The following is a 25,054-nucleotide window of genomic DNA, read 5'->3' on the forward strand; positions in this document are numbered from 1 at the left end:
TGAGTCTATGGGTGGCTCCTCTCTCCGCGCTGAAGAATGAACATGTTCACTTTTGCTATGTAAGAAAATAGCCTAAGGGCATGATGGATGGTGCAGTTTAGTCTAGTTGGAGATCTGCATGTTAGGTAACAATGCTATAACTTGCTGGCAAAATAATAACTGCATAGATTAGGATGTAGTAAAAAGTGAACACAGTCTGCTTGTTCTATATTAATTGATGGTGGACTCAGGTTATCCCAGTGTATGACTGAACATGTTTGCTGCCTCATTGCAAAAGAAAGCCTTGTTTTTCCGAACCCTTTCACTATGCGACATCAGCACAGGATAGTACACAAGTACAGTACATAAATCAGTGAGATTACATTCATACATATATATAATATGTTATATTCTTATGCCACTCATCTCATGATATGTTTAGCCAATAGGAAAGTAAAGGGAGGGCACATCTGTTCTGATGCAGAAACAAAGATCAGTAAAAGCAAAACTTTTTAGTGGTTCTCAGCTATGGTCAACATTGGGGTGCCCTTATTAAATTCATAAGAGACTTTGGGGGAGATTTATCAAACTGGTTTAAAGTAGAATTATCTTAGTTGCCCCTAGCAACCAATCAGATTCCACTTTTCTTTTTTCAAAGAAATGGAATGAAAAGTGAAAACTGGTTGGTTGTTAGGGGCACTAAGACAATTCTAGTTTTCACCAGCTTTTCCATTCACCCGGGGAGAAGTGGCACGCAGCGGCATGGAGCCCAAAGGCAGCCGGCTGATAAGCAGATCGCCAAGCTATTGAATCGCTTTGCTTTGTTTATACTGGTAATTTGCTCATCTCTATTTGTATATTGCTGTATATATTCAGATTGGATAGTTTTGTTTTATGTAACTGTTTGCTTGCTTCTTGTTTTGTAGCAATAATAATATAAGTTTTTAACTTTCCTCCTATTCTTAGGGCTCTTGCTGACGTGATGAGACAACAGGGCCACTGCTCGACAGACCACATGGAGAGAGATGCCAACCTTGTCGTTCACATGCAGCACTATGAAACCATGCAGTCCCGACCATCTGCAAATAACTTACGTGAGTTTTATTACATAGGCTTTTGCATTTGGTTACAGTCCCGCAGCTGGACGTGTACTCCGAAAACCGCTTTATGATTGTTGTCATGTAGTTTAATTTCTAGCCTGCTGGCAATTGCATAATTGCTTGGTCAGAAATGTATGAGCGCTTATGTGATATAATACTGTGGTGCCATGTGTCCCCTGGTGGCTTGGGGGTGCAAAGTCGACTGAGGTCATCGTCATAGTTGTAAACAGGTTTGTGGTCTGTTCACACTTGAATGAATTTTGCAGACATCTGTATGTTTTCAGCTTGATTTTAACCTTGGTTGATAATGGCAAGTCTGTAACTTGGCTGATTTGTCTCTAAAAAAGTCCCACTGGGCATGTATTCAAATCCGAGTCAGGCTTGTCTCTGAGTTGTTGATATAGCAGTGGCATTAACCCTACTTGCGGACATTGGTTTTGTTGCTTTTACTTTACCTGGAACTGAAAAGTCTCTGGATTCTTCCTATCTATATGCACATGATTACATCAGTGCACATTTACCTTATTAGAAAATTATACACAAGAGCCTAAGAGGAACCTGTCATCGCTTTATGCTGCCCGAACCATGGGGCATCGGCTGGTTCTTGGCAACTTTTTGCTGGTCCATCAGAATTGTTTGGTTATAGGGCGCGACAGACAGTAGCTAAGCTACCTCAATGACACATGGTTCAGGCAGCATGAAAGTAATGGCATGCCCCCCCCCCCCCCCCCATGGTGGCCAAGGAATCATAGCTGCATTTTTATATCCATCTGTTGTCACATGTGTATATGAATAGGGTTTGCATAGAAATATCTCACTAGTATAGACAAGACTGTGTTACCTGTGTGCCGAGGGACTAGGGGACAGCAAGTTCACATCATTTATCTTATTTCTTTTCTACTAAAAATCACTTTGTGATAAGTGAGGAACCCATCTTGTGAAGTGTAGCATTGTATGCCCTGCACAATAGCATTTTGAGCCCCCGACTGTGCAAGGGTCAGAAGTCGGCCCCATTTACTGCACAGTAGCATAGCTGGGGGCTGTTCGGCATAGTGCACAGTGCACCAGGACTGGGGGTCTCATGGGGGGGTCCCAGAGATCAGATTTTGCATATAACAATATTAGAGCATGATTGTCAATGGTTAATATCAAAGGTGAAGAGCATATGAGTTCTTACAGATAGGTTATATAATATTACAAGCAAAGATTTCCATAATCACAGATTTTGCATATAGAGGTGTACCATACCATGGATAGGTGCTGTATAATGGATCTGTACAACATCCATTTTTCACTGTCATAGCATTATTTTTTCATTAATGTATTTGGAAAAAAAAACTTATTTCATGTGTATTTCATTGGCTTTTAAAATGATTATTTCAATACAGATGGGATAATAAGATCTCCATGATGTCACTTGTATAAATGCTGAAAATGTTGTAAAAATAGGAATATGCATGGTTACTTTTCTGTCTGACTTTGCTTTAGAATGTTATAATCCTTATACCAGGAGTTTTCATCCATAAAGGACAATCGCAGCATTATAATTAGTGTCAACAAATGAAGCACATTTTCGAAAGAAATTTCACAAATTTGTTGAAATTACGTCAACACCTAAATAGCATTAATTTTCCTATGGTGAATCATGATAATTAAGCGACTGGCCTTATGCTTAGCCAACGGGAGCGCTAGAAAAATGGCTTGTCAGATGACTGACTAAAGATGTAACAGCTTGACAGAAGAACACAAGAACAAGACCTCTTTATATTATAGTGCATATGAATATTTGGTGTTCCTATGTGTCCTATGGGTCGCCTTTTCTTTTTCCAGCATTTCACCTTTAAGTCTTTGTAGCACCTGTCAATATCCTCATTGTTTACCATGTATACTACACCCAGTGGCGATGACCCAAGAGGAAGTACACCATACCCATGCTAGAAGATGATAAATATGGCACTAGAAGTAAGATTGTAATTTAGGTGTCCATGAATGGTTAGGCCTCAGGTGGGCAGCTCCACCAATTTAGGGGTGCATCATGCAGTTTGAAGGCTTTTTCTGATTTTTGTTAGTTAGCAGCTCTTTGTTAGTCATCATTGGCATCAAAAATACATCATTGGTGGTGAGGGGTGTAGCTTATCTGAAAAAAGGTGGTTGATGGGTGTGGTTTATCTGAGAAGGGGTGGATCATTGGTTGTAAGGGGCGTGTCTCTTGTGGCATAAATGTACATAGTGCCCAAAGAACGCATGAATGAATCTAAACAAAGTGCAACAAGACAGAATAGACTGGTAAACCCAGACTAGACAGTCCGCAGATGCACCAGATTTATTAGAACTAGACAGCATTAGTAAATTTAGCAGGCAGTTCATTATTGTACAGGAGCTTAAAGGGGTTGGATTACCACCAACATTGGTAGTATATCGATAGAATAAACACCATTACATGTCATTTGCTGGACTTTTACTGCATGTGACACCATACTCAGTGGACACTCATCATATTGTTTTAATAATATAAAAACAAAAATATATATAATATATCTATCCTAAGATAATAAGAAGGGCAGACTAGGTGGACCCAGAGGTCTTTTTCTGCCAACATTCTTCTATGTTTGCATGTTTTACCCTGCAGATACGCAATTCTAAAGGAATGTGTCATCCCAATATCTCTCTAGTCTATTTATTTAGTATGCCATGTACCTTTCTATTCTATCTTTTCTTGTATATAGTGGCTGGCATATGGGTAGGATGTAGATTTGCAGGTCCCTGAATTGGGACTCACATATGTCAGACATGTATGCATATTCTGTGGATGTGCCATAAATATCCAAGATGGACATAACCATTTAAGCTTCATTGCAGGCACCGGATAGATTTATTTCTATACACACTGCATAATAAAAACATATTTTCCAGTATAATTTAATGATATGTCAGTCATGTTGGTATTGGGACTTGTAGGCTTCCATAACCCCCACTGAATTTACTACACCTGTGAATCAGACATTGGTGAAGGTCCCAGCTCCTGGACCCTGCTGTGACAATTATATGATGTCTGATTTATATGTCATTTATTTGTATTATTGGACTTCGCCTTTAATCTGGCCCTGATCTATAAATAACAGCTTGTTCTTCACCGAGATGTGACATTTAGATCAAGGAAAAGCTTGTCTGTAAGTTAGTGGGTGAAAGATCCAGCACCTTGTTTATTGTCTGAGAACAGGATTGTGCAGTCCATCTATGACATAGACAGAGGTCATACATTATGTCTGCCATTACTGTGAATCACATGAGACAGGACAAGCATCTAACAGCATCATTTTATTAGGCTCTTTGCTGTCTGTGATGTATGTATAGCTTGCAGCAAGCGGTTAAGGTAGGTAGGCACGGCTTGTTGGATTTATTATAAATAGGATGAGTCTCTGCTACAGGCGGCATCTTCTTCTCTTTTATCTGCCGAGGAATAATCTGAGGGAACAGAATTTGGGTGAATGTCAGTGTGAACGGATCAGTGTCACATTGAAGGGATGCTATTAACAATCACTACAGAGGAGAATAAAACATATCAATAGAATCGTATAGTGAGATGGCTTTTATATCTAGCGCCTTAGCCTCTGTGTCTCTTACTATTGTCAGTTATTGGAATTAAAGGATAAGCTGTGTATACCTTATGGATAGCATTGTTCTCTTCAGTGTAATATATTGGCATATACAGTAATGCATACAATGCAATTCGCTTATTAGAGCAGATTTACTATTGCAAATGCGCCAGAATCCTGGTTTGATTTGTGGCAATAATTGACTTGACTTGCACCACTTTTAATATGGGTTTTATGCACTCTTTAGTCGCATCCAATTCTTCCACTATCCAACTAAAGGGCATAACCATGGAAATCGGGGCATGGGCTCTGTAAACAGGGGCATAGCCAAAAAAGCATTAAACGTGCCAGAATTTTCTTGCAAGATTCTAATACAGCTTAAAGTGACACTGTCACCCCCTTTGTGCAATCTGACATCTCTACACAGGTGTAAAGGGTAAATTTAGCGTTTTTCATACCTTATTTCATATCATACGTCATGATGTTTGTTCAAGTAAAAAGTGTCCTTTTATCAGCTGCAGATTGTATTAAGTAGGTGTGGCCTCACGGCCGACGTAAAGGGGGTGGGGTCTAGACCTTTCGGCCAGCCTGGTCCAATGTCCTGCAAGGGGGCGGGACCGACTGTGACGTTGTGGGTGGGGCTTAGTGGCGCTAATGCCGCGAGGCCCCACCCACTTAACACAATCTGCAGTTGATAAAAGATGACTTTTTACTTGAACAAGCACCATGACATATGATATAAAATAAGGTATGAAAACCGCTAAATTTACCATTTACACCTGTGTAGAGATGTCAGAATGCAAAAAGGAGGTGACAGTGTCACTTTAAGGCTATGTTCAGACGTTGTATGAGACTGCAGACTGCAGTACTGGCCGGATGATCTTTGCAGCCGCAGAGTTCTCATGCGGGCGCATCCCTGCGCTCCTGCATCAGAACTCCCCACTGCATACCATGGAGTGAGCACTGGAGGAGTGCACTGACAGGGTTTTCTGTGGCTGCTATTCATTGAATAGCGGCCGCAGAAAACGGACATGTCAGTTTCTCGTGGCGCCGAGAGGGATCCCGGCCGGAGTGTATACTATGTGTATACACTCCGGCCGGGATCCCATAGGTGGCAATGTTACGTATATTTTCGCAATAACCATGGCCGTTGTTGCACTCGGCAACAACGGCCGTAGTTTTTATGAACATATGCCTAGTGTGAACTCACCTAAAGGGCTGTGTTCTGACTGGTTGCTATTTAAGATTTTTTTTTTTCCAGTTTTTACAAAAGAGGCCTAGGGTTCAAATTTACATTAAAAGCGGCATTTGAGAAGGTTTCTTTGTAGAAGGATTGTGCTTTAGATTGTGTTTTAGAGTTTGTTCACACAGTTAATAAAACCGTCTGTCAAAAGTTTGGATTGGCTAGCATCCGGGTGTGGCACGATCTGCCGCGATCTCCACTCACTTCAGGAGAGTTAGGGTCCTATTAGACGAAACGATTTTTAATGATTAATGATAAACGATCGTAAACGAGATTGTTTATCGTTACCATGATCGTTTATTCCATCTGATCCCAGCAAAAGAAGGAACGATTTGGAGAACACAGGGAACAAATGTGGAATTACGGTGAATGATTAGCAAATGATTAACGTTGAGTTTAGGGTCAGATCTAAATCAATGATCAATGACACACTAATGGTTCGTTTACACGTAACGATTATCGTGCGAGTTTGCGCGATAACGATCGAATTCGAACGATAATCGTACGTGTAAACGCAGCGAACGGTCAAACGATGAACGATACATCGCTCATTTTGATCTTTCAACATGTTATCAAATCGTCGTTCGTCGTTCGCAAAAAATTCGCAAATCGTTCCGTGTGAACAGTCGTTCGCTGATTTAACCAATGTGTGAGATAGGCTTAAGCGTTTGCAAAACGATCACTAAACGAATTTTCCGTGAGATATATCGTACCGTATAAATGCTGATCGTTATGAAAAAAAAATCGTTACTTCGGCATCGTTAATCGTACGATCGGGCCAATTATCGTTTCGTGTAAACGCACCATAAGATTTTTCGATTGTTGCCTGCAATTACACAGAACGATAATCGTGTAAATTCGAATAATATAAAGATTTTCTGCACAAAAATCCTTCCGTGTAATAGGGCCCTTACAATGGAGCCTGTCTCCTGTAGTGAAGGGGTTATTGTGGCCTCAACCTATATTGCATAGTGGCTGTAGTCCTACACCATATATCTATAATATAACCCTCTAACCAAATTACACAATGCCTCCTTACGTATATTCTTGTTTTTTAACACTTTGCGCACAACTAGAGCACAATGTAACATGTATATTGTCTGAATAACATAAAATGAAATAGAATGCCATGTAGCTAAGTTTATTGGTGTTGGAGGACTGCCAGCTGGATAGTTTAAGTATATTGTCAGTAATACTCAGGGTAAGTCCGTGTGACATGACATTTGCTCGGGCCATAAAAGCCACCTTTTTGGATGTCAAAGCCAGAAAAAGTATTGAAGACTTTACTATCTATTTATTATGTTTTGAAAATTCTAAGTTGGGGCAAAATAATCACATCAACATTAATATATCCAGAAGCAGGGCTCCCAGGAAAACAAATGTAGAGTAAGTACAGTATATTGGGGGAATTTGTGCCTGGCACATGGGTTTGCCACAGAGGGGATATGGCTTCATGTGAGGGCAGCTTGGCTGTCCCCATGTGCCAAACTTGCTCTGGCATAGATTTCTACAGCTGATAAATACAGTGCAAGAGTATATATAATTTTATTTAACCTCAGTCTTAGTATATTCCCCTGTCTGTCTTGCCCTCGTTTCAGAAATAAGTACCCCCATCCTCCACCTGTTATCTGTAATATCACCCTGTAGAATGTAGTGTCACACCCTCCATGAATGAGGTGAGAAAAGTCAGACCTTCAAGGTTACCTGCAGAGCACTGTCACCCACACCTGCCCTAAGAATGGCACAACAGGGAGTAAACAGACCTTCTTTCATCAGGGTCAGGGATTATAAGGTTGCTCATTCTGCTTCTGCAGCAAACTGCATTCACACAGGAAACATTTACTGGGCCTCAAAGCAAGGGTCTGACCCCCTAATTGTCCCCCTAGGGATTCTGATCTCCTCTGTCTTGTAGTGACCTGAATACCTCTGTGACCAGCCCAACCTCTTTAAGAGTCTTGAACCTAACTAACTAAGGCTCTTAAAGGGGTTGAGCATTTAAGTGTTGCATATGAATAGAACGGCGTCGGTGCGGGGAAGCCGGTGTCGCAGTTCTTTTTTTGAACCGTGGCCTGCTTCCCGTGCATGGTAGCGGTCTACTACCAAGCACCAGCCTGGGCTGAAGCACTGGAGGCGGGCCGTCTACCCCCAGTGGGAGGAATCCTCCTCCCCTCTGTGACGCGGCTTCATTAAAATCAATGCATGGGCTGGGGTTTCCTCCCACTAGGGGCGGGCCGGCCTGCCTCCAGTGCTTCAGCCCAGGCCAGTGCTCATTAATAGAACAATGTCGTACGTGGGAACAAGGCCGCAGTTCCAAAAAAGGGTGGCAAAACCATCTTCTATTCATATGCAACACTTACCGCGAATGTACCTGATGGTACAATTTCTTTAAAAAAAGCACCTTCCAGTAGGTGGCACCAGAGAGCAAGTTCCTCAGGATTAGTGCATGGATTGCATGGCCTATGATACTCCAGCTTGTCTACTGCAAAAATTGCATTTTTTTTTAAAAAATTGTAAATACTACAATATGAGGATTGTTTTGTTTGTTCCGCAATGGGTAATTAAATGATATTAGTTTTCTATCCTTCTGAGATCGGAGGTACACTTCAAAAATCAAAAGCAAATCCATAAAAATAATTGCACATTTGTTACCAGCCTAGTTTGGTAATATCTGTAATGAGTTATTGTTGTGTATGAGGAAGAGTCAGTTTGAGATAACTCGTTTGATAAATTTGTTTGTCAATGTTTATCAGAACAAGAGAAAGAGGGCACAATGAGGCATTTTCAGAATTCACACAACTTTCTTATTCTGTGTAAATGTTAGGTAGGATTGACATTAATTCCTATTGATTTGCATGAATGTGTTTGTCTTGGGAAAAAGTTGACTACATCTATTGCTAGCAATACAGATGCTCCATGTGCCAAATGTAAGCCTTAAGAGTATGGAGTATCATGGATGCTGGAAAACTCTGTCTCTGAACGTTGCTATTAGAGATGAGCGAACCAGGTTCAGGTTCGAGTCCATCCGAACCCGAACGATCGGCATTTGATTAGCTGGGGCTCCTGAACATGGATAAAACTCTAAGGTTGTCTTGAAAACATGGATACAGCCAATGACTATATCCATGTTTTCCACATAGCCTTAGGGCTTTATCCAAGTTCAGCAGCCACTGCTAATCAAATGCCGAATGTTCGGGTTCGGATTGACTCTGGCATGCTCGAGGTTCGCTCATCTCTAGTTGCTATCATAACCAAGACTATGGCCTCGTGTGCAATGGGGAGTTGCGTGCGTGTAGGCTGTTCAGACTGTTCCTCCCAGCCTTGCTGAGCCCCCCTGCCCCCCATTGGGCGAACGGGGGATACGGCAGGTGTATGCCAGGGAGAAGGGGCGAATTTTCCCTTTCTCCCTGGCCTATGCTTCGGGCTGGACTTTGATAAATATCCCCCGTAGTGTAAAGGCGACAAATTAATGTTCATAAAAATTATTGGTGGATGCTATTTTACAAACAATGCATGTTATTTTTAGTTGTTCACCCACATTTAAGTTTTGATGTCCTTTCACTACTATTTTTAATAGACCTTCAAAAAAAAAAACACCCAAAAGGGCCTGAACTGGAATAATGTACCAACGTCCGTAATAATGCCACCAAAACAGGGTGGTCAATAGGATGAAATCATCAAAGCTGAGACCACAAAGGATGCATTAAGAATTTGTTGGTGAGGAAGATGCAGCAAATGCATTGTTCCTGTAATGGTGACGTGAAAAGCTTGTTTTCTTTATGAGAAACACAAGCACACATGTTCAGTAGTTTCCTCATATGGAAACATGTATATGTGATATGTCATAATGTTTACAGAGCACATACAGGGATGCTCTGAAGCAGTATACAAATATAACACACAGCGATGTCTGCACAAATGCTCCATCACTAGATTGCCATCTATTGTTGATATACTAATAACATCCAGGTCCTGTCGATGGATTCAACTGGTTATTTTTAAGAAGCAATAAAGTAATATGAAAAGGGTGTTCTGATCTAAATAATTTTATTTTCTAATCTCAGGATAGGGAAGAAGTCGGAGATTGCAGGGTGTCCAACTCTTGAGTGGAGCAGTGATTCGGCATAAACGTACTGTGCAATAAGCACTTAGCTCTTCGTGCTGGCACTATAGACAATAATTCGAGTGATGGAGTATGTATTGACCCACCGCTCCATTGAAAAGTCAGGGTGCCATTCTGGAGATCATAGGAGAATGACATCCTACCCTCAAATATTCTCACACTTATCCCCCCCATGAATAAGATCATTTTGGTCAGAATACCTTTTTAATAGTTTTTTATTATTTAGTAGAATGTTTTTTTTTATTTATACATATTTTTTTTTACAGTTTATACAACTAGATTTATAATTCATCCTGTTTGCCCTTAGCAGCCAGCCTGGTTTCTCCTTGCAACGCACAGAAAAATGTCATGTGGGCCCTTCCTATAGGAAATACAATCTACTCATTTACGTGAGGGTTCTTATGCAATGATCTTCTTAACTGTTGTATGTTGTTAATGATAATTTTGTTCTATATTTACAGTGTGCTACCCAAGGGATTTTTATGGTATGATTCTTTGCGCTTGATATTAGTTGACATGTAACAGTAGAAATCAACAGTAATTTTCAGATTCACCTTTTGCTGTGACCTTTTCCAAAGTGAACTATCTCTTATAAGAGGAGTCAGTGTTTGAACAAGTTGTCTGGTTTAGAAAATCCATTTTCAAATTCTCTATTAGGGAATTCTGCTAGAGGGGGTGTTCTGGACTCTTTTAGCTTATACATCTTTTGCTCTGGAGGACCTTTCACATTTTTGCATCATTCAGACAGGCTATTGATTTCAGTGGGGACTATAGGTAAATGCTTTGCCTTACTTGAGGTGGTGCTGCAGAACAATCCAACCCTTGCACTTGTTTTATCTCACATTACAGATGATCCCTTGGGATCCGGGAAGTGGGGAAAAATCCCCCACACAAAGGGGAACCGAGATACATCATTCAAAAAATGATACAGTATGGCGATAAAGAATCTCCTCCGCCACCAAGTTAAAGGGGTTATCCAGTGAAAATCTTTTTCTTTCAAATCAACTGGTTTTAGAAGATTTTATAGATTTGTTTCAGATTTACTTCTCTTTAAAAAAATCTCCAGTCTTCCAGTAGTTATCAGCTGCTGTATGTCCTGCGGGAAGTGGTATATTCTTTTCAGTCTGACACAGTGCTCTCTGCTGCCACCTCTGTCCGAGACAAGAACTGTCCAGGGCAGGAGAGGTTTTCTATGGGGATTTTCAACAGCTCTGGACGGTTCCTGTCTCAGACAGAGGTGGCAGCAGAGAGTAATGTGTCAGACTTGATAAGTATGGGAAGAATTGAGATTTTGAAATAGAAGTAAATTACAAATCGATATAACATTCTAAAATCAGTACATTTAAAAGAAAAAGATTTTCACCGGAGTACCCTTTAAAGGAAAACTATCAGCAGGTTAGAATAATCTAAGGTTATGATAAATCCCTATCCCCATGGGGTGCTGGGGATGAAGGTAAATTATAATGCAGTTTGTAGTTTAATCCCAAGGCTAGTAAGGCTAGTAACTTTTTTTAGCACACCTGAAGGTTCTCGGCCCTGGCAAAGGCTGTAATGATCCGACCAGGAAATAATTCTGGTCATCACATTTGGCAATCATATCTCATACTGTAAATAGGATAAATGCTACTAGACATATTGGGCACATGGAAATATAACATTATTCCTTATTAATAAAGAAAGAGGGCAATTGAATTCAGTAGGCAAAAAAAAATCAAAGATTATATCTCAAAGATTATTGAAAACACTGTAAACTTCTCAGGCTTGACATTTTCCTATAGATTTGACTCTTAAAATTTGAAAGGTAAGAACGTCAGTTCATTTCAGGATTTTACTTAACTTTCAGCGCCAAAGGTTTAAATGCAGATTGTGAAGTGTTGGCTTAAAGAATTATAATATTATATATTAGGAAATTGTCCTTAGTCTGATTCCCCTATTGGATAGAGGTAGTATCCATCTTTTTCACTTTGGAAGTTTATATTTTAATTGTAATGTGTTCAGATTTAGAACTATAAATAATAAGTGCAACAATTATAATAGCAAAGAATATACAAATATATAATACTATTAGCAGAAGCTTATTTCTCTGATAATAGGGAACTAGCCCTTTTAACTCTATATATGACAGTAAAAAATAAATCATTGCATCAGCAGCTTATATTCAGAACATGTTTAAAGTGACTCTGTACCCACAATCTGCCCCCCCCCCCCCCAACCACTTGTACCTTCGGATAGTGGCTTTTAAATCAAAGATCTATCCTGGGGTCCGTTCGGCAGGTGATGCAGTTATTGTGCTAAAAAACAATTTTTAAACTTGCAGCCCTGTGTCAAATTAGCATGGCCTAGAGTACCTGTAGGTTTGCACCACCTCTCCATCCCCCCTCCCCGACCTCTTCACCATAAGGAATGCCCCTGGCTAGGATTCCTCCTAATCATCACTTGTCTGAACACTGCACAGGTACCTTAAAGATCCAGCACATGTGCAGTGTTCAGATAACTAGGAGAAATTCTGCCAGAGGTGTTATTAATGGAGAAGAGAGCAGGGAGGATGGATAGAGAGGCGTTGCAGGCCTAGGGAAAAGACATTCTAAGCCATGCCAGTTTGACACGGGGCTGCAAGTTTAAGAGTTGTTTTTTAGGACAATAACTGCATCCCCTGCCGAACGGACCCCAGGACAGATCTTGGATTAAAAGCAGCTATCCGAACGTACAAGCGGTTTGGGGGGACAGATTGTGGTTATAGAATCACTTTAAATAAGTTTCAGGCAGGGCCATCCTTAGCCTTGTTGATGTTCTTTGCATTACTTCTTGTTACTCCTCCCCCCCCTTTTGAAGGTCTTTATAGTGCCCAAATAATACAGTCATGCAGTGTGCAAGTAAAACCACTTCATAGTACACATTGCCTTAAATTAAGAAATTCAGCACTACCTTACCATTGTGAGATCCTGGGGTTCTTCTGTGCATCTCTGAGGTACACAATAGCTAGTTAGCGACAGTAAGTAACTATCTATAACAAAAGCAAGTTTTACATATACAGACTTGTAAGAAAAAGCATTTACAGTGTGTGTAGAAGAGATGTGTAATCTAGATAGTTATGATAAGAGCAGACCTGGAAATTCAAGCTGTGGGCTCGATAGCTGAAGCCAGCGTGGTAGTACACAGCATGAAAACTCATTGGTTGCACAAAATGCGACCTGATTGGATCTCATTAAATATCTGATTACTGTAAAATTCTGATAATTGTTACTATATAAATTTTAATGTACCATGTAACAGGCACTTGTGTGGATTAAAACATCATTTTGGACCATTTATAGTGAACAGGGTCATTTTTTTAACACTATAAAAGAGATCTTATGGTATCTGTAGTGCTATGGCAAAATCCAGCACTGAATTATTTCTGTGAAAAGACTTGTAAGTGTCCCAAAGTTGGACCTACACATACCCTGCCTAATATACTGTACTTCTGTTAATGTCCTTTATGAGAAAAGGTGGCGGGCTAAAATGGAAAAAAACACATGCACTTTCTTCTACTTATGGAGCAGATCCTGTAAACTAGCGTGTCTTGTAAGAGGGAAATCAAAGCTCATGTTAGCTCATGTTCCCATATTTTTTTTTTTTTTACGTAGGACAAATGAATGTGCTACATTTTTCTTCTGGATTTTTTGTTGCCACAGATTTCACTCGATTTACTGCAAATGGTAAAATCTTCTTCGAAATCTGCTCCAAAGTGGGTAGGACAGGCTGAGTTGCAACCATATCCCTCCCTCTCCGTTATCACTTTTCAACTTCTCATAGATGGAGCAATTTATGTTTATACTTAAGGCTTACTAGGTAGCAGAGTTGGACTGGCCCATCAGGATAGAAGAGGCCCCCCAATGATCCCTGGATTTGGCACAGTAATGGGCCTCAATGATCCAGCAGAATATAGCCTTAACTAGAACTGACTTTGGAGATATTTTTCACAAAGTTTGTTATGGATAACCTATAAAATCTAAATCTGGCCATACATATTAGATACTGATAAGATGTAATATACTGTGTAGGCTTTCGTGTGTTTTCAGTGAACCGAAGAGGAGTAAAGCCATTGAGAGACCACTCACTCCATATACAAAAAAATGTATCCAGTTAGAAGAACGCAGCCCAATCGTCCCCTCCCCTGACATCATCTATGAGGAGATGGTTGGCCCATCCCGTCAATGGTTTCGGCCAACAATGATCTGTATGGCTGGTGTGATCTAATGTGTATAGTTTTAGGGGGTGTTCAGGTTTAATTCCTCTTGTGGTCCCAAATACCCCTGGGAAATTATTGTATATTTATTTTCCTCATATATAAGTGTTCACCCTATACTGTTAGGATTGTAGTAGTACGCCATTATCCCAGTACTGTACAAATACAGCATGTACAACTGTTTATGCTCCAGTGCACTGAAATACTAAAGAGGACGGCCCAGAAGAGATGCTTCAAATAATCTAATGTCCAGCACATCACATGCTTAGATACTTTACATGTCACTTTCACTTTCACCAAGCTGCCAGCCCAAGTCTTTATTGCCTCAGACAGCCTTCCACTTTACATGCTGAAAACATCAAACAAAATGGCTGATAGAGTTTTTTTTTCGGATTTAGAGGTCAATTGTATTGATCTGTTGACAGTTTAAAATCTATACAAGAGGTTTTTACTGTCCTCACAGAGCATTGAAGCAAAAATGTGAATTTCCTTGTCGTTGTTTGGTAAAGCTGATCAATCCTTCAAGTGTCCTGAATCTATTAATACTGGGATAGGAAAACCTTTAGCCCTCCATCTGTTGCAAAACTACAATTCCCATCAGCCAACGGTTGTCCAGGCATGATGGTAATTGTAGTTTTTCAACAGCTGGAGGGCCAAAGGTTTCCTATCCCAGTATTAATTGATCTATCAAACTATTAGCCAGTGATCAAATGGAATGCAAATATTCAGTCAGTTCGAGATCAATAAATACAGAGATTTATTTGTTAATTGTAAAAAGATCAACACATTTCAAAAGACACTTTTTTCTTCATCGGGACCTGATAAAGAAAAGAAAAATCTATCTATCTATCTATCTATCTATCTATCTATCTATCTATCTATCTATCTATATTTTTTTTAACCGGTACAATAGATATTCAACTTTCATTAAGGCTTGTTCAGGTCTGGCTATTTGTTTTTTAATTAGTTTAAAAGGTGTACATAGAAAGTTATATAGATTTTTAATTTACTTCTATTTAGAAATCTCAAGTCTTCTCATACTTGTCAGCTGCTGTATGTCCTGCAGGAAGTGTTGTTTTCTTTGCAGTCTGACACAGTGCTCTCTGCTGCCAACTCTGTCTGAGACAATAACTGTACAGAGCAGAAAAGGTTTTCTATGGGGATTTGCTGCTGCTCTGCACAGTTCCTGTCTCGAACAGAGATGGCAGCAGAGAGCACTGTGTCAGACTGAAAAGAAAACACCACTTCATGCAGGATATACACCAGCTGATAAGTATGGGAATACTTGAGATTTTTAAATAGAAGTAAATTACAAATCTATATAACTTTCTGAAACCGATTGAGTTGAAAGAAATAGATTTTTGTTGGATAACGCCTTTAATAGAAACCTCAGATATTTTTCCCTTGTTACGTTCTTGTATTATAATTGTTTGTGCACGTTGCAATTGTTTACGTTGAAATCTATTTGCAAATGTTCTGATTAGATATTTATTGGGCAATAGTATATTATAGTGAAAACAACCTTTGTATTTGGTTACTGAAGCAGATATGAAGTCTGTAATGTGTTATTTGTGTATTGATGCATAGAGATAAGATTAGAATGTCGGGAGGATATGTTATTCGGTATTTAAACTAAATAAAATGAAAACATTCTTGTTATGTAAAGTGCACGGGCATTACTTAGCCTAAGGGGCAGAGGATGGCATGTTTATAGTGTGGTTGCAGATCTACCACCAGCTGTAAGGATGCATTATCGTAAAGGGGTTTTCAATCTTGTTAAGTAATGGCATATCACTGGGATCATCAGCGAACCATCAACTTAACAATAAAAAGTCTATCTGCTTGATATGGATGGCATGGATAACACACTGAGGGTGTGATCTCTGGTTGACTATGTATAAGCTGAGTAAGGAATATAGTTGTTTGCACTATAACAATAAAGTGAAACTTGTGGGCAGTTTCCATGTGTCTCACAGGGGAATTTATGTTTAAATTGTATCTAAATTGTTCACCCGATTTGTATACCATTAGGCTATGTGCACACACAGTAAGAGACCGGCCGTTCCGTGACCCGGCCAGTCATCATCATGATTTGTGCAGCCGCAGAGTTCTAATGCGGGCGCATCCGCGCGCGCCCGCATCAGAACTCCCCACTGCACACTATGGAGTGAGAGACCAGAGCCACTTGCTCCATAGTGTGCACTGACATCCTTCTCTGTGGCCGCAATTAGATGAATAGCGGCTGCAGAAAACTTACATGTCAGTTGTTTGCGGCGCCGCTAAAGATCCTGGCTGGAGCGTATACTATGTGTATACGCTCTGGCCGGAATTCCTAGCCAGCAATGGCACGTACTGTATATTTCCGCATAATTGGTTTTAGGAAAATATATACTGTACGTTGTGTGAACATAGCCTCACACTGGCCGTTGTTACCGTTTTGCAACAATGGTTGTGATTAATATGAAACTTACATTGTGTTGGCGTCTATGGAATCATGACCTGAGTGTATACACCGGCCGTTCTGTAAGTATAGCAACCAGTCCCACTCAAGTGCACAATGGTGAAGAGTGATGCAGCTCTACTCCACCGCTGTGCTGCCACCACCAATTATAAAGAGATGGCAAATCCTATTGATAGAAAATAAATTGTAACAGAATGATTAAAGGCATACAATATGCAAGGGCATGGGTAGGGAACGTTGGCTGTCCAGCTGTTGCAAAACTACAACTCCCATCATGCCTGGACAACCAAAGCTAAAGCTTAAGCTGTCTATGCATGATGGGAGTTGTAGTTTTGTAACAGCTGGAGAGCCAAGGTTCTCTATCCCTGTGCTAGGGTGAATACACTTTTATGGTTCACTGTGATTCCATACTATAATCTACCATACTTTTATATGTATCTCCTATGTATCTATTTCTCTATCATTTCTGAGAATTACAGTTTGCAGTGATGCATAAGCAGGGAATATATAAATAATAATAAAAACAAATATATATATATATATATATATATATATATATATATATATATATATTAAGCATTTGAAAAAGCGACATGGCATTTTTTATCTGCAGGAAATACACATTAATATTTGATGTGCCCATGAAAAGGAATTACAGAATTAGATTTGAAAACTCCAAATCGTGTTTGCTAAGCTTTTGTCTTTTGTGTACAGAATCAATAGATCAAAGGCATTTCATCTGAAAATGGCTCAACAAATTGATGGACTATATTTAAATCAGAAGCAGCCCGCTAATACCAGGAAATAATTAGGTCTCTGTAGAGAGTTCAGATGCAGGTGACACCTAGTGCAGAGGCTGCTCTCCGTGGTGCTGAAATGTTGAGCGTTACTTGTGATTAATTCATAAAGCTTACTAGTAAATGAGAAGGAATGATACCACAGAGGCCACTGGAGTTGTACAACTTCAGCAATTGGGTAATTATTATTGAACTTTCCTAAACGAGCTCAAATATGTCAAACCTGTCATGGTTTAGGCAAACTGAGGCATTTGGTACACAATAGATGGAAGTCTTTGCTCTTTGCAGGCCAGCTATATTCACTTTGTCAGTGACCATCCATTACTTTCTGCAAATTGGAAGCTCGAGTCAATAGTTCATGCTCAGGGCTTTGTGTTGTGAGATTCCCAATCCATCAAGATATCTTTCCCAGTATAAATTGTCAATGAGCTAGCAAACCCACACTGCTCAACATTTTTGCAAAATATCACACAGGAAGCACATATAATGCAAGCATATATGAAAAGACAATAGACAAGTATCCATCATCCAACCATTATCCCCCATTAGGACCCATGCATACATCTATATTAGAGATTTGTGTTGTATAGATATGCGCCAATTTATTCCTCTGTACTGCTCCGTGAAAAACAAACAAACAAACAAAAAAACAACAACAAGACAAATTACAGTGAATGTCAATGATAGCTATGCATATAGTGTCTCATAAAGGCACAGAGTAGCTGCACCTCCCTAATTGAAAGGGTACCTGTCATGACCTGTTTGCTAATCCAATTGGAATGCAGTCATGCAGTCCAACCTGCCACCAGAAATTCGGATCTCCATGGATACAATCACAGCGGGTCGGTTCTGTGCACAAGCTCTATCGGATCAGAAAGGAGCTCATGCAAGGAACCGACCCAGTGTGGTTGTATCCATATTCGACTGAGCTTCCGGCAACAGGAGCAACTGCATACCGATCGGTTCAACATACATCATGACAAGTGCCCTAAGAACAAAGAGAGTGTGTCCCCATGTAGTTTTAGTGTAGGGGTTCTTGTTGTGTGTATTAGGCAAATACTGTGTCTGTATTCTAATTTTTGCTTGTAGTTATTATGGTACAAAAAAAAAATCTTAGTTTTTCTTCCACAGCCTCTTCAGTTTGCTATGGGTGCTCAGCCTTCTTTCTACACTCTCCTGCAAGTCATCTTGTATTATATGGCAGAACCCCTGATATAAGGATGGAGGATTGGCATGGATGACATGATGATATTCTCAGGGCTGGCCGTCAACAGCTGATAGGGTGCTGACACCTATTACCCCCACTGACAAGATGTTGGGTGCCCACATTACACAATAAACTGGACCAGAAGCAGTTGGTTTTATTTACTGTGTAGTGGTGATGTCACATTACTGCAGGGGAGCTCTAGTTCAAGTGAAAGGGAGCATGATTGACTGGCCAGTATGAACGAAGCCAACCACTTTCAGCCCTGTTCACTGTGTAGAGTGGTCATCATACAGCTAATCGACACTCCGCTGATCCCCTTTTATAGCATCATAGATCTCAATGCTGCTGACAGTTGGCCCTAAGCATGGACATGTTTACATTGCACTTAAGACCTTTGCCTTTTGTTATATTATATGCAGATGAGGGCAATAGATATAAATGAAGTAATATCTGCTTGTTGCTAATCAGAGCATTGCAGCTTCTCTACCTTTATAAACCTACCTAAAAGCAAGACAATGACTTTCAATCAATCTATTATTCTGCGGCGGCCTCCCGTGCCTGTGTAGAAGCGCTCATCTGCAGATTCTCAGGCAATATTTTCTTCCATCTGCACCTGGGAAAATTAATTTCAATTGATTATTATTGAGTTTTTGCCATTTCATTTCTATATGTGAGTCATCACCCTGTTGCTTATTGTGGGCCTGTCAATTGTTAATTCAGGTTCGACCATATTACAATCAATGGAATGGAAGAGAATGTTTAATATTTATTATACAGCCTAGTTGCCATAGACACCAGCACAGAGCATCGCTAAACGCTTGAGGATTGGTGGTAATGCCGGGACTACTGTGTAATTATCCTCTCATCATTGTTACTAACTTGCTATCTGCTACATTATTAAACTATTAAATAACATTTTGTAACCCAGAATGGATGAAAACCTATGTGTTCTGTTTATAGCTGGGAAGGTGGGAAGATCATATAATTAACTTCATAATTGTGTTTCCTTTAGCCCATGGGTAGGGCGGCAATGTTTGGGTTCTGCAGTCTTTTGTCTCTGTATGTTATACAATATTGGATTTCTTAGGCTCTGTTCACATCTGTGTCATTGATTTCAATAATATGAAAGATTGCTCAGCATGCACTGTTATTATTCCTGCCAAAAGAGTCTGTGAGAGAGCCTCCAAATGTGAACATAGTACAAAGTCCACAGGGAGGCAAATAAGTTGTTAGATTTATGTCTAAGTGAATATACAGTAGATAAATATGTGTATAAGACACAGCTCAACAAATGCAAATCAGGTTTATCCAGATGTAAGCTGATTTTAGACAAGGGTCCTGTGGGGATAATGATGTGAGAGTATCATAAGGATCTATGGTGCTTGCCGTTTGGGTCATTATACTTGTGGTGGTCAGCTTCGGAAGAGTGGCTGTAAAACACAAGCAAAAAGTTCTGGAAGCCAGCCTAAGGGCTTATTCCCATGTTCCATGATTGACGGAGGATATGGAGCATAAAGCTGGGCACCTAAAGTGTTTCAAATCTTTGCCAGACTGTACTGATACAGCCGCTCTGGATACCCTAGAAAAACAGCCCTAAAGTCTTGGGTACTAGGTGTGTCCTGTCTTTGCGATCTGCCATCCACTGCCTGTTATCAGTGGATTTCTGTTCATAGTTACATTGACGCAAGACAAAACACAGAATATGGAAGCAGGGTTTAGCTGCTATGCGCAAATGTGCAAGAGAGTGAGAACATCTGGGCTGTTTACTTGCAAGCTGAACCAGTCTGCCTGGTAAACATGATCCAGAAAGGTAAATCTAGGCTTCCTTCTCAACTTTAACCACCAATATAAACCACAGAGTAGCTGTCCCTTAAGTTTGCCCACAATGCTGCAGTGGTATCCCCCCCCTTATCCTTTCATTAGTAGCAGCTAGTATAACCTCTGCATTACTGCTGCTGTGTTTTGCTGCTCACGTAGCATCTTGCAGACCTAGTGTATCAATAACTCCTTTTTTCTTCCACATGCCATTTGTAATATAGAAAAAAGTCTTTTGAAAGGACAAGTAAACTGTAGGGCCAGTATGTAGTGTACTCTGTATCACTTTTTTAGCATTGTTACAGTATATGGTTATATTAACCAAATAATATCTTCTGAAACATTGCAGCTTACTTATAACATTAGTATAGTTTGGTAAAATGGTGCCTTTGTGGTATAGAATGCACAGACACCTTGTATTGTAACACCTCAAGCTCTGTCTTCTATCTTCCCTATCCAGCAGTCTCACTGTGTTGTTATTTTTCTAATCAATAAGAGATACTGTATCTTTGCAGTGGATGCGAGCTGCAGGCTACAGATGCCTATGAACAGAGCCCATGACTTTATCTGCTGCCGGAGCTTTGCTGTCAGTTACAGAAGTGTACAGCATGGGCAGGAGGTACAGGAGTGTACAGCATGGGCAGGAGGTACAGGAGTGTACAGCATGGGCAGGAGGTACAGGAGTGTACAGCATGGGCAGGAGGTACAGGAGTGTACAGCATGGGCAGGAGGTACAAGAGTGTACAGCTGTGCTGCTGTAGCTCAGACAAGGGGGGGGGGGCTGTGCTAATTAACTACAATGCAAAATCACAAGTCCTGCAAGAGGATATGTTTTTTTTTCTCAACTGTAGGCATAGCTAGATTGCTGGAAGATCATTTCAACTCAAAAGAAACTTAATTATACTTTTCAGTATAGCTATAGCTTCCTAAACAGCCCCCTCCCCTTCCAAGATGTCTCTCTGCCATCTCTGGCAATTGCAAATGAGTTTACTGACACTTGACAGATCTTGGAAACAGGGCTTAATTTTAAGATTCTTTTTGGAGCTTCTGATTAACCTAATGACTGCTAAGAAGTCATCTCTACAGAGCAGGAAACTGTCAGTCTATTATGGGGATCAGTAACCAGAATACTGTACAACTGTACTTTTAAAAGAATTTTAAAGAATTTTAAGAAGCCTTGATTAAAATTTCAGGCACAGTGTGGACCCTCTGTAAGACAGGCTCCAGATGCATTAGGGCTGTATGATTATCATTAATTCGTAATCATGATAAATTGAATATTTAACCTTGATAACAATTATAATAGGCCATGTCCCTTTTTACACAAAGTCTAGTTGTATACAACACCCCTTATTTGCATGATGCTGAATTCCCAGCCCTTGTATGCATGTACACAGTACAGGCTTTTTTCTGGGCTGAATGGCAATATCTATGTCAGAGTAGGGAACCGAACAACAAAGGACAGGTGATGCCCTGACGCTGACACCCACCTCGCTGTCTCTGCCTAATTGCCTCAACTGCCTCAGGCGGCAAAGGAGAACTGGTCGACAGTCCCTAATCTGTTAAAATGAACAATAAGAGAAGACAAGACAGACAAAACACAATGAAACAGGGACAGGAGTCCGGGTCAATAACAAACGGGTAGTGCAGCACAAAAATGTATCCAAAAGAGAAGTCAGAAGTCAAAAGCCAGAAAGTCAAAATGCCGGTGAAACAATGCAGGAACAAATGCTAGGTCAAGAGGGAACTCATGTAAAAAACAAAAAGAAAGACAGCACTCCAATGGTGCAGACTCCTCAGAAAGCGTGGTGGATACACAAAGTGTGATGGAAACGCTCACCCTTGATGGTTGTGCAAAGATAAGTCACAACTCTCCACAGCGCATATATAATATAGTGATCGGACCGCAGCCTCTCCTATGAAGTCCTCACTGGGAAAAAACAGTTACACTCCACTCCACTCCAAGTCTCGCGCAGGTCACACCAGGTAATAAATGTAAAAGCTATTTATTAAAACACATTTTTTTTGTTACCTGGTAAGACCTGTGCCCAACTTTACCTATGTTCTGGAGTGGAGTGTAAGAGGGAACTCAGGGTATGAGGTTCTATCGTAGGCAAGGAACAGGGACATGTGGAGGATATTTATGAGGCCTAGAATCCCAGCCCCAGGAGTGTTCTGACAGCTGACTGGTGGTGCCACCAGCCAGTCAGTTTATTAAAATTACCAACACCTTATGCCAATTGGCTGGGGGCGATAAAACCCCGGCCGCGGCTACATCAAAGGAAAGCGCTGCTGCACCTGGCTAGGACAGTTGCCAGGGACGCTATTGTCAGGAGGCCGGCCGCACGCTCTGGAGACACAGGGAGCCATCCGGCTCCTGACAATCTAAATCCTACTTTGTGATAAATCTGTCATATTTGAAGACTGTCTAGTCTATGTTCACACTGTATTAGACTGTTGTAGTAAATCTGGGCCAGTGCATCAGTTTTTCTTGTAGTGTTTCTTAAGTGTCTCCTTAAGTAGGAAATAATAAATCAAGCATGGTGTAGTACAGAAAGCATTGGGCTAGCATTAACCAAGCCATGGAAATGCATCTGACCATAAATACACATCCTAAATGAATTGCAAAACCACTGATGGTTGTGTGGACAGTTACGTGATTTATTCTACCAATTGTGGAAATCTATTAAATGATCATGCTGCAGCAGTTGGACAGTCTGCACAGATGAAGTGCATGGGGGATTCCTGTAAGAGGTGGTTTCTACGCCTCACCTATTGCAATTTGTTTATTATGTTCTGAAGTGGAAATAGCAGAAAAGAGGCTTTTGAGCTGTAGCTTTAGGCTAATTTGATTGGCTAGCACGGAACCTTTCTGCTGAGAGCACTTAGCTCCTGTCATTCTGAAGAATCTCATTTTGTCTTCTTCATTGAAAGTAGTGTCAACAGATCAATGTACCCCACTAGCAATTACGTTTAATTATGTGTTGGCCTATGTAACCTGCTTCATTTGGGGACATATGATTTATGCCGTTTGGGACATTTAAGGCCACGTGTAGAGTGAACAAAAGGTTCTGTGCTGAATGTAATTACTATTATTTCGATGTTACTTAAAGAGAAGGGACCCTTATTATTAAATGAGAAATCTATCTACCATTTACTGTATATACAGTATCTATATGCAGTGTCAATCTGCTTATGATAAACCTATAGTCAATCTATCTATCTAAATATGCAAAAAAGGGATCCGTGGAGCCTCAGTTACGAGTCTCAAAATACGGGAATAGCCAGATATCCCTCTCTCCAGAGAAGGAAGCCCATTGCCAAGGGGTGCCTCCTAGTGGGGAGAGCACCAAACCACCCTGATACGTAGTCCCTCAGGTCCTCACTCTGTTGCGAGCTTTAGGACCTAAATAGGGAAACACCAGGGTGGCCCCTGTGAGTCAAAGTCTAACTCTGTGGCGAGTATAACGACATAAGACAAGGGTTACCAAGGCTAGGCATCCATCCACAGACTGCAGTTTCGGGGTATTTGCCCCTCGTCAGTGTGGAGCAGGATTCTGGCTACTGGGGCAATGATAAATAGACCAACAAAACACAACAATCACTGAACTCAGGGAGAACAGTAAAAAATGGGATATCTGGCTATTTCCGTGTTTTGAGACTCTTATCTATCTATCTATCATGTATATAGACAGATAGATAGATTTATTATATTATAATATATATATATTTTTCTATATTTATTTATAGATATAGAGAGAGAGCATGCTACAGTATCTCTCTCTTTCCCTCTATTAGGCTATGTTCACACTACGTAAGAGACTGGGTGTTCCATGACCTGGCTGGTCTCAGAAAAGATCATCCCGGCCGATGCTGCAGTACCGGCTGGATGATCTTTAGCACTGCAGAGTTCTGATGCGGGTGCATCTATTTTCGTTCGCATCAGAACTTTCCACTGCACACAATAGATCGTGCGGCTGGACCCGTTAGCTCTATAGTGTTCGCTGACAGGGTTTTCTGCAGGCGCTATTCACTGAATAGCGGCCACAGAAAACTGACGTGTCAGTTTTCTACGGCGCCGCTAGGGATCCTGGCCAGATTGTGTACCCTGTGTATACACTCCAGCCAGGATTCCCTCAGAAGGCAGCACTACCTAAGATCTGTGGGAATCACGGTCATTGTAACAACGGCCGTGATTCCCACGGAACTTACATTGTGTTAGCATAGCCTTATCATGTATTTATCTTTTTCATCTAGACAATAGGATTAGTTAGCAGCACAACGCTAAGATGCAATAATCGGGTGCCAGCAGGAGGAATGTTGACCACGATCCCCACTTGATATATAAAAAGATATCCCACAGCATGTCCACGTAGAGTGAAGCAACAGTGATTTATTTCATGCTTAGTAGCATAACAAGGTGCAGCACAGCAAATAGAGCTTTTTTTTTTTTTTTGCACATATGTAATTGCTGTTCAGCCCTTTTGTAGTATCCACCATTGGTTTGG

The 25,054-nt window shown here is 40.5% G+C and overlaps 1 protein-coding gene across 1 annotated transcript in view; it reads left to right on the top strand.

Annotated features, from left to right (window-relative positions):
• SHISA9 (shisa family member 9) overlaps window positions 1-25,054 on the top strand; it is a 266,177-nt gene that overhangs the window by 66,483 nt on the left and 174,640 nt on the right. The window contains exon 2 of the mRNA XM_069985414.1: window positions 946-1,073. Within this exon, the coding sequence (XP_069841515.1) occupies window positions 946-1,073 (128 nt within the window). The remainder of the gene's footprint in view (window positions 1-945; window positions 1,074-25,054) is intronic.

Source organism: Dendropsophus ebraccatus, chromosome 9 (assembly GCF_027789765.1).
Source record: "Dendropsophus ebraccatus isolate aDenEbr1 chromosome 9, aDenEbr1.pat, whole genome shotgun sequence".
Lineage (NCBI taxonomy): Eukaryota > Metazoa > Chordata > Amphibia > Anura > Hylidae > Dendropsophus > Dendropsophus ebraccatus.